Source organism: Physella acuta, unplaced genomic scaffold, assembly GCF_028476545.2.
Source record: "Physella acuta isolate Inbredline_101_S28 unplaced genomic scaffold, ASM2847654v3 ptg001419l, whole genome shotgun sequence".
Classification (NCBI taxonomy): domain Eukaryota; kingdom Metazoa; phylum Mollusca; class Gastropoda; family Physidae; genus Physella; species Physella acuta.
In genome coordinates, this window is record NW_026732934.1 from 7,625 (window position 1) to 18,652 (window position 11,028).

General features: G+C 32.4%; 1 protein-coding gene across 1 annotated transcript; it reads left to right on the forward strand.

The window, feature by feature from the left end:
- The first annotated feature begins 1,183 nt into the window (after nucleotides 1–1,183).
- On the forward strand, nucleotides 1,184–6,969 carry LOC131927562 (ubiquitin carboxyl-terminal hydrolase isozyme L5). The gene is made up of 12 exons (XM_059283272.1): nucleotides 1,184–1,293; nucleotides 1,926–1,989; nucleotides 2,110–2,215; nucleotides 2,693–2,818; nucleotides 3,417–3,478; nucleotides 3,759–3,889; nucleotides 4,032–4,098; nucleotides 4,406–4,505; nucleotides 4,885–4,977; nucleotides 5,486–5,584; nucleotides 5,728–5,791; nucleotides 6,079–6,969. The coding sequence occupies exons 1-11, from the start codon at nucleotides 1,221–1,223 to the stop codon at nucleotides 5,788–5,790; spliced, it is 984 nt and encodes a 327-aa protein (XP_059139255.1). The 5' UTR covers nucleotides 1,184–1,220; the 3' UTR covers nucleotide 5,791; nucleotides 6,079–6,969.
- Nucleotides 6,970–11,028: the final 4,059 nt, after the last annotated feature.

Consider the following 11,028-nt stretch of genomic DNA (forward strand, 5'->3'; position numbering starts at 1 on the left):
AATCTTGTTGTTCGAGTAAAATGATAATTTTAAAGCCATTAAACAGTTGATGTCTACGGGCTACAATATAACATAGATCAAAGAGAGATAATCTAGTGTGTGAGAGGACGACGTCGGGCTTTTTGACGATGTAAGACAATGGGGTGGGATTAAGACATGTTCAAGATTGTAGTGACATTGTAGTCTGAATTATAGTAATGCTAAGTTTAAAAAATGGTTATTGCTAACGGGGTGTTTGTGTTGAGGGGGGGGGGGGCGTAAGCTTGGCTAAAATGCGACGTCAAATTAGGAAAATGGGGTGGGGTTGAGGGTGGGGTAAAATTTGTCTAGAGAGCTTGATGTCAACTTTTGATTTCCCCGATTTGAGTCAGGTACTTAAACAAGTTAATAAAAAGTCTAGTGACAATTTAAGCGCAATTTCCTTATGTTATCTAAAATAGATAGTGATCAAGTTTGTTTTTAAACAACGGAAATAGTTTTATTTTAACGAGTAGGCCTACACGATGCTCAGTTTAAAAAAATATCATCCTAGGCCTACACGATGCTCAGTTTTAAAAACTAGTAATTAATTTTTTGTGACCGAACGAAATGATATTTTTGAAAACTTTCTTCGGCAATATTGTTCAAAATTATGGCAGGAATCGATTGGTAAATGTTTCAAGTCGCTAATTGGTCTGGTTGCCGAGATATGGGCCAAAAACTGCATTTTTAAAAAGTTTTTTTGGCTTTTCCGGGAAATCCAGGAAGGAATTCCGGGATTTTTTTGGCCCACAATCAATATCATCCTCGGAACTTGCTTAACATATTTGCTTTTGGAACTAGTCCTCGATATTGCTTCGTTGAGGAGGAGATACCACTTAAAGCTGCAGACACACATCCATACATCCAGAAATGACGAGTTAATAATCGCAATTGTCCGTATGGAAATTGCGCTATAAATCCGAGGGAGCCTCAAGGATTTTCAACGGCGGGCTAATCAGAGGATACAATAATGATTAATAGACCTATGTAAATGACTGAAAAATAACGTGTCATTACTACATTTCTATAGTAAGATTCCTATTATTTTCAGATCTAGAATCTAGATCTACCATTTAGTTAGACGAGGAAAAATAAAGACAATTAATAATTATATTAGAAAATATCGTTTTTTAAATGTAGTATCGATACTACTTCTGTCGAAAACAACTAAGTCATTCTCTAAGTATTGTATCTGCAACATGGGTTCTGCCGGAGACTGGTGTTTGATTGAAAGCGACCCGGGTGTTTTCACTGAATTAATTAAAGGCTTTGGTGAGTTTATCTTTCGGAAATTGAGAGTTAAAACTACGCTCATTTTACATCATTGTTACACCGACTGTTCTTTGCACCTCTCGTAGTTGCTTATTCCACCCCTCCCCCCCCCCCAACCTCTTCTTACTTCTTCATACTTCTTCTTGTCTTACCGGTGCTTCTCTAGTATTAGTAGTAGATCTATCTAGACTAGAATCAATCTCTGGTCATTGAGTGATAGATCTAGATTTCTAGATCTACGTTGAGCTATGGGTTACTCACTAAATGTTGTCTGTTTCTAGTCAGTTAGGGTTTAGTCACTGGTACTGATTCATGATTCAGTACTGACTGAGGTGAGAGGTGTAAGTGTAAGTCTGTAAAAGTTTTTGTAAACTAAACTGTAAGTCTTCATATCACAAAAAGTCAAAAGCAACCTACCCAACCTGCACCCTACTACTAGATCTAGATCTAGAATCTTGATCTAAAATTGCAGGCACTACCCTATCGAAATTACAGAGATGCACCTTTTCTGGATTATTTTAAAAAAAAACATTTTTTTCTATTTAAAGGAATATTTTTCAATTGATAGGCCTAATCCTTTTTAAAAGATTCTTAAAAGTTTAAAAATAAAATGCTCAACTGTTGACATTCAGGTTGTAGAGGTGTTCAAGTTGAAGAGATATGGAGCCTGGACCCTGAAAGCTTTGAAGCCTTAAAGTGAGAAATTACCTTTTTGTGTTACACTGCCTGTTTTTACTAATGTGATTAGTGGAGTTTTTTTTTTAAATTAATCCATCAAATCCTTGGTTAAAGTGAAATTTGATTTTATATTCACAGACCTGTACATGGGCTAATATTTTTGTTTAAATGGTCTCCTCATGCTGAGCCAGATGAATCTATTGTACAAGACAGCAGGCTGCAAAAAATATTCTTTGCTTCTCAGGTAACTAACATTTGCCCTAAAGGTCTTGCCTTCAGCTATAGTTATTTGCTTTATTTATTGGCTACATTAATGTTCAAAACTGAGTTTGGGAGTGATAATTTTTCTGAACATAGTACTGAGGTAAAACCTTTTATTTTGTTGTGAAAGAGACAGTTGAAATTTACTAATCTGCCCTGTTATTTGATTGTCAGGTCTGAAACTGAGCTTTTTTTTTTTTCAGAAGTAAAATCTGTAATAGACTAATATATAGTCTGTGTAGCTATAAATACCAATTTTATGAAAAGGAGAAAGTTCATTTTATAATACATACATCACATATTAAAGTTAACCTCCTGTCATTGATTTGTATACATTTTAAAGGAAGGTCCTAAGTCACACAAATGATTATTGTAGAATTTTGTAAAATTGGTATCAAAATTTTAATTGACTGTATATTGATGATTGAAACAAAATTAAAGGGGACTATTGTATGAACAGGTGATAAATAATGCCTGTGCCACTCAGGCCATCCTGAGTATTTTGCTCAACTGTACACACGATGACCTTGAACTTGGTGACACATTATCTAACTTCAAAGATTTTGCACAGGATTTAGATCCCGGGGTGAGATATTAGTTTTTAAATTTTCTTGCCTTCAATCTACATTCCTCCTTACAGACAAAAATCTGATGTTAAAGTGCTTGTTGGAAAGCAGTGATACAATTACATGCGGATTTCATTCAGTCAAAACCTGAACTTTAACCCAAATCAGATCAACTTAACCCCAACTATAAACTGAAACCCAACTATAAACTTAACACCAACCCTATGTTATTTTTATGTTGGGCTTAAGGTTGAATTGTATTTTTTCATTCCTTTTTTAGTTTTTTTTTGTTTTTTTAAAAACATTTACAAGCATAATATATTACTCATTGTTTACTTCTTCATTAATTTTAATACCTTTAAAATTATACCTCTCTCCTATATTGCCATTTTTATAGATTGCCTAAGCATATTCTATTGAGTGCCTAGGTAAGGTCAGTTGTGGAAAAATTGACTATTTGACTTATTTCACACCTTGCCTGAAAACCCCAAGTGTTCTCTAGAATTCTTGCATTTCTCACTTTATCATAAACATTATATATTATACAATTTGTCTATATTGTTGCCTTTTTTAAAATCTCCATTGCATTATTTATCTGTATTTTTCATTTGTCCACAGTTGCGAGGTTTAAGTTTGAGCAACTCTGATACAATAAGAGAAGTTCACAACAGTTTTTCTAGGTTTGTAAAGTTTTTATTCATCTAGTCAGATCATAATATTGTAGAGTGAAACACTGTTTAAAAGGGGGAACATTTAGGATAACTTTATATTTTTCTACTCAGCTTCAAAGAAGAAGATAAAAAAAATATTTGTATTCAAGATTTTAAGATAACTATTCTTGCTGTTTGTATTACAAGCTGCGTGTTATTTGAACATGTGATGGTCTTACAATAATTTTTAAGAATACAACGAACTGTACATTTTAAAAAATTGCAATAATAAAAAACATTTTTTTTTAAGACAGCAGATGTTTGAGTTTGATGAAAAAATGGCAAAGAAAGATGACGATGTTTTCCATTTTGTGAGTTATATCCCTATTGATGGGCGTTTATATGAACTTGATGGTTTAAAAAGTGGTCCTGTTGATTTAGGTAAATGCATATTTGTCATCTAGTTTAACAGCACACTTTAGTTTTATGTTATTTTATAAAGCATAATTTTTATTTAAAAATTTTTGATATTTGTTTACTTGTAATGCATAGTGCTCTAACAAATACATTTTGACCTTTTTAGGTGCAATTCCACCAGACAAAGATTGGTTGGATATCGTTAGGCCTGTAATTGAGAAAAGGATGCAAAAGTAATTTTGTTTGCTGTCTTATGTGCAATATTTTGTTCAGTTGTAATATTAGTTTTTTGTTCAGTTGCTTTTTAAAAAAAAAATTAGTTTAAATAGGACATCATGGCTTAAAATGTTCTTGATTGCTTTTTAGAAGCAATCTCTGATACTGTGTATTTTTTTTATCTGAATGTACACATTGAGTAATGCTATTTTAAAACAAATTCTTAGTGAAACAAGTGTGAAGTTAGGTGGAGTTCTAATTATCTTGATGAGATATCTTAATATTTCTTTGTATGAGCTCTAATCTTTTGTATTATCCCTTCAGGTATAGTGCTGATGAAATCCATTTCAATTTAATGGCTGTTGTGTCAGATAAAAAGAGAGCGTATTCCAAGCGGTTACAAGAACTAAATTCATTAATAGAGGTCAGGACAGTCATTGTTTTTTTCAGTTTAGTCACAGAATAAACGTAGTTTCATTTTTCTTGTTATAGCTACAAGTTAATTAGCATTTTAATATCTTGTCATTTTTTTATTATTATATTTTTGTTGCTATTATTACAGGATAACCAATTATTTCTCTTGTTAGTTTCATTATTTGATGACATATCGCCATGGTAACCAATGTTTTCTCTCTTGTTAGTTTCATTATCCCTTGTCATATCGCCATGATAACCAATGTTTTCTCTCTTGTTAGTTTCATTATTTGATGTCATATCGCCAGGATAACCAATGTTTTCTCTCTTGTTAGTTTCATTATCCCTTGTCATATCGCCAGGATAACCAATGTTTTCTCTCTTGTCAGAGCAGTGGAGGAGACCACAGTGACCTCCAGTCAGAGTTTGCCAGGCTTGCTTATTTAATTGGTGAAGAGGACAGAAAAGAGGAGAGATATAAAGTATGTATTTAATGGGTAGATTTTTAAATAACAACTAAGGCGAGAAATTATTTTACATTTGTAATAATAGTTTCATTATTATTAGCAGCAAATTTGTATTGAAGCTGACATTTTACAAAGCCATTGCTTGCATTTTTAATCCCCAATATTACTCTTCCCTTTTTATAAAAAAAAAATTCTAAATCCCTAGAGATTACCATTTTTGGTAAAACTGGTGGAAAATTTTTTTTTCTGCCAATTGACATTTTGAAACTTTCAAAAAAGGAAAGACAAATAAGTTAGGCCTGTGCATGCTATGATAGATTTGTGTTTGCAAAGACGTGCAGGCTTTGTTGTTTATAAGCTGACATTTAAGTTATTTTAAAATTTCCTTGATATGTCTTAAAACTCTGTCAATACCTTGAATCCTTGAGAAAATCTTTCCCCTTGTAAAATAAAATTCCATTTTTTTCATAGTTGGGCGGTCCCACTCTGAATCAGCTGATAAAGATTTCTCTCCCATTTACAGATAGAGAATATTCGCAGACGTCACAACTACCTGCCATTTATCATGGAGTTGCTGAAAATTTTAGCCGAAGAGAAAAAGCTTTTGCCATTAATAGAAAAGGTAATGAGCTGGAAGGCTATGAATATTTTTAGGTGCCAATCTATTTTTAACTTGAATCAGTGTAGACGTTTTTTTTTCACTTGAAGAAGTTAGGTCTATCCTCTCTGCCATTAATACTTCTTATTAATAATTTATTTTTTAAGGCCAAACTTGCATCTGCTAAAAAGAAAAAGGAGAAAGAAGAAAAGTCCATGGAAATAAAATGAAGTGAGTGCATATAATGTTCTTTGAAGATTTAGCCATACAGCCTCTTTCTTTCGTTAACAGTTATGAGAAAACCATTTTTAAGTTTACCATTTACTAAGAATTTATAGCACTGCTAAAATTCACATTAGGCCGGACTGAAATTAATATATAAGTATATTTAATAATTATGTAATTCTTTATTTAGTAAATTAACTTATTTTTGGAGGGGGATAGTAAGTTTATAAGAAACTACCAGGCTTAATTATGAGAAGTTAATTTTCTCTTGTTTTGGAACATTCTTCTTTCAGATTGAGAACCATGTCATCCATCTTTTAAGATATACTCCTTTTACTACACCCTCTTGTGAATTTGGCTTTTTTATTAAACAAAAATACATTTGGTCTAAAAAGAACACCCCATGCCAAATTGTTTCTCCTGGCTAATATTTAACCATCACCATGTGCAGGATATAATATCTCGAGCTCAAATGGAAAAAAAAATGGTGTGAGCCTAAAGAAAAACTGATTAAAAAATTGATTGTCCATCATCTATTATCAAGTGTTCTTTTTTGTAACGCAATTTATCAATTTTTGAGTTTTTAAAAATCCGTGATTTTTAATGTTGATTACACACTTAAAGATGAATACAATAGTTTTGTTGATCAGGTTAGAGTTTACAGTAACAAGGCTGCTTGTTAGAAAATAACCCACTGGTTATTCATTGTTATATGATCCTTTGTATTTATCCAGCATCAAGCTATATAGTCATTTAGGAATTAAACCTGAGTAAATATAACATCTGTATAGGTGAACGTTTTATCAGGAAGTACATTCATCCAAGTTTTTAATTGGCATTTTTAACATAAAGCTAGTGTTCACTATGTTCCTTACTCTTAGACAATTTTGTGCTTAGGAACCAATCAAGCTGTAAAAACTAAAGATTTTACATGGACAGAGAACACTGATACAAATTACAATAAGAATCTGTTATTTATAATCATCATACTTATTTTTATTGATGCAGAAAAACATTGTTGTATACATAAAACGACCCAGTCAACTTTAACAGATTAAATTAAACATGTCAAAGTGTAAGTTAACCTGTCGTCTATTCTATGGTTTGTACGAAAAAGCAAATGTACATGCATTATTATGCCATTAAATGCACCATGTTTGTGTTGAAATAATTCATTTTTTTTTTTAAACATAGATGGGCTACAAATAATAGCATGCATCGTTTGTAGACAGTTGGTAGACTAAAACAGTTCCAAAATACAATTCTCTGTAGGTTAGCAAAAAAAAAAGACAACTTTTATTTCAACATGTTATTTTCCTAAAGGGAATGTTATGTGTAGATTAATTCTTAGAAGCAAAATATAATACATGCTATCAAAATAAATAACTGATTATAACATTTTACAATAGAATGTAGATGTTACGGGTATTTTTTTTTTACAATTAAAAAAAGTATACAATAGCAACTAGGTTACTATAAAATATGCCTAACAAAACTTACACTACCATTTGTAGAAATTTTAATGGGAGGTAATTTACAGGAGTGTCCTTAAGCCAAGTATTGTATTTTAGTTATGCTTAAATTTCTGATACAAACTATAAATATTACAACCACCTTGTTTCCTGCAGAAAAAAATAGATCTCATCTAAACTGGAAATATGACTAAGACACTGCTCCAAGAAGTTTAAATAGAAAATTATAATAGACAACAGACATTTTATAAAAAAAATGTTTTATCAGGACAGTAAATATACTAAATAACATGTCATCCCAAACAAAAAGCAAGGTAAACTAAAATCTCTCACAACCTTTAAAAAAAAAAAATCTACATACATTATATAAATGATGAAATCTAAAGGGAGGTAATCACATGAAACCAGTTGTACATCTTGGGATGAGGTTCTACTGTGAAGGTACAGCAGCTGTGATAGGTGCAGTAGTTACATATGAAAGTATGCTGTTGGTCTGCTGAGTTCTGGTACCATTCAGACCAGAGGAGAACAAAATTTGTAGTGTACTTCACTTTTTTTTTTCCATAAGAAATAGGGAGCCATCAAATTACTGAGGCTAAATACACAGTTGTGCCATCAAATTACTGAGGTACAGCACTGTGTACTTACAACATAGCAACATTCAATTGTAATACATTTTTTTGTAGTTAAACTCAGATCTGGTTAAGTGGACTAAAAAAATGTGTTATGAACAAAACAAATCACAACAGCCTGAAGAAACGTAAACTGTACCAGAAATTAGAAATTTAATCTGGCAGTAACAATATCACACAGTGAATAATCTCTGCGTGGGTCAGGTCTAGAAACTAATTCTATAACACCAAAAGCAATTCTTTGGTGAGAAACATCATTAACGAAATCACAAGACAAATTGGTAAAGTATTTATCCCCTTCAGTTTAAAGCAATGCTGATTAATACTTGTGTGAATATTGAAAGACTAATCAACTTCCTATTTTCAACAGCTAGAGCTGTCATGCTGTACAATTACAACAATTTAGCTTTTTAAAAAGCAGAGGAGGTCAAAGTGTGAAGGAAGAACACAGTTAACATCCAGGTCAAAACAACAGTGTTGCCCACCCTTGGAAGTGAATGTTTAAATAATACAGAGAACAGTCTATATACTAGGTTGAATTATGGATTTTTTAAAATAAAATATTCTGTTATTTCAAATACACCATTAACTTCCTTACCCCTTAAGAGAACATTTGACACCACATTTGAATATCTAGCTTACTCGGTTGACGAGAAAAGAGAGAATTTGAAATTTTTCCGATATTGGAAAATGAAAGACAAAACAGCGTTTTATCCCCTCGACCGGCATAACATTACGTCGTGGACTTGTGTCCACGAGCTTTTAATTCCCGCCATGGTAATTGCGTCAGCTTAGGTTATTTACTCACCGGAAAATAACAAAAAGCAACTGGTTGATAATAAAACTAGATCTAGTTATTTTATTATTTATTAAATTCTACTCTACATGTTATTCATACCATTTTATGAACTAATGAACACCTGCATAAATCAAATGACCATAATAAATATTTTTATTTCAAATAATAAATATGCATAAAATAATATGATAGTAATTGCTAAGATAGTTTATAAATACAAATACATTTTACACTCAATCACATTATATTGAGTCAACAGTGTGGCAGCTGAGGTCCATACATGGTATTAGTGTCCCCCTTTTTTTTACATTACATTTTTTTTTCATCTTGAAAACATGACGTATGTGATTTTTAAAAAAAAATAAAATCTCCAAACATCGTCACTCGCGTGATTGCTTGCTTATGTTTACTATCCTGTGGATGAAAAATCCCACCACGGTCGCGGGGTCACCGTGACCTATAGTACACGTCATAGAATGGACACGCGTACACGAGATGGTCGGTGTCTTCACTTCTCTCTCTCCCCCCCCCCCCTTCTTCAAACAAATTGAATAACAGACCTACTTCCCTACTTCTGGTCATTTTTTTTTTTAAAGTTCGGTCATTTTTTTTAAAGTTCACATATCAGGCATGCTAGACAGCCAGCTGTATAAAAAAAAAATTTTAACTAGATCTACGTCTAGCTTAAAAAAATAAATAAATAAACGCTTAAAATGCCCGTAAACAGATTATTTAGCGCAAAAAAAAAGGCAGCTGAACGAGCATTTTTTTTTAAAAATACGCAGCAATGAAAAGGGCTAACGGCCGATCAATTAAGTCTAAAAATCGCCCGTAATTAGGCCTAGCTCTGAAAAAGGCCACTGAACGAGCATCACTGATTATATAAACGAATAGGCCACGCAGCGTTGACGAGGTTAACCACCGGTCACGAATGCAGCAACTGTCGGCCCACAGTGAAGAAAAAATCAATATACTAATACAATTACTAATACAACAATAATGTCCATAATTTTACTTTTTCCACACATGCTACAATTGAATTATAATTAAAATACTAGACTTAACAGTTCATTCCGTAAAAAACAAAAACTAGTTGTTTCAGTCTGGCAACTAGCGTAGCAATGACGTCATGATACTAAAAATAGCGGATAGAAATGTCAGCGTGGGTACCTCATTTTGGGATAAGATTTTGGAAACCAGAATCAATAATAATGTAAATATACAAGGTAAATATCTCAATTATATATTAATTTAGAGGAGGTCGGGCCGTTTTCCCCGGAGGTCGGTCGTTTTTAGCGGCGGTTCAGTTTTTACGGAGAGCGCTCCACTAGAAATCCTCTCATTATTTACAACAACAAATCTCTCGATTTTTTCTGGCATTCTAAGGCATATTATCCATTTTATTAGCATTCTGCATTAAAATAATGATGAGAATTTGCGAGATTAACAGTTTTTTCATTTGTCGTGGATGGGACCCCTAAAATAAACGTAAAAACCGTCTAAAAACGACGCGTGACGTTTCAGGGTCAGAGGTCAATCCAGCCATCTAAGCAACGCGCCAGACTACTATATACATTTACATAACTCTGACAATCTAAATCTTGAACGCATTTAAAAACTTTGATCATTATTTTCTAAAACAAATATGTGAATAAAATATTTAACTACACCAATGGTCCTATAATTGCCCATCAAGTAACATAATATCTACAAGAAATTGAAGGAATGTTTTTACATTCATTTTGGATATGGGAGAAAACTTCCGATTCAATAACAACCTGATAACAGTTATCTTCCTTGATGTTTTGATTTGAAAACTATTTTGTTATCAATCATTTAAAAGCTGTGGGACTTAACATGACAAATCAGCTGTTTTGTAAAACAGTAAACCTGTAATTAGTTTTAAAGCAAGCAATAAACAATTAATCCCAGAATTTGTCTACCTAGGTTAGTTTAGTGCACAGTGAATTCCTGACAAAATAGGGCTGTCATACCAGGCTAAAATATTCTAATGAGGTCCGTAGCTTGCAGATTATTTTACAACTGGAAGTGTACAGGACATTTTAAAACACAAACTTATTGGACTACATAATACAAGTGGCTAGTCATTCACAATTTAAATCCTAAAATATATAATGTACATAGCAAGCCTGATGTGAATGTCCACTTGCTAATTTTACAGATTACTACGACTATTCTAGATGAATCTAATTTTACAAGCAAAAATAAATTCTTTGTTTTCATTAAGTTATTGAAAAGCTTTAAAAAAAAACAACATTGGAAGACAAGGGAGTAAACTCCAATGAAAAAAATAACTTACATCTCTTCAGATAAGTCCTT

Coding starts and splice junctions, on each gene's coding strand:
- LOC131927562 (XM_059283272.1), top strand. CDS start 1,221: ATGGGTTCTGCCGGAGACTGGTGTTTGATTGAAAGCGACCCGGGTGTT. Junction 2,819..3,416: donor CACAGGATTTAGATCCCGGG/GTGAGATATTAG, acceptor ATTTGTCCACAG/TTGCGAGGTTTAAGTTTGAG. Junction 5,585..5,727: donor TTTTGCCATTAATAGAAAAG/GTAATGAGCTGG, acceptor TTATTTTTTAAG/GCCAAACTTGCATCTGCTAA.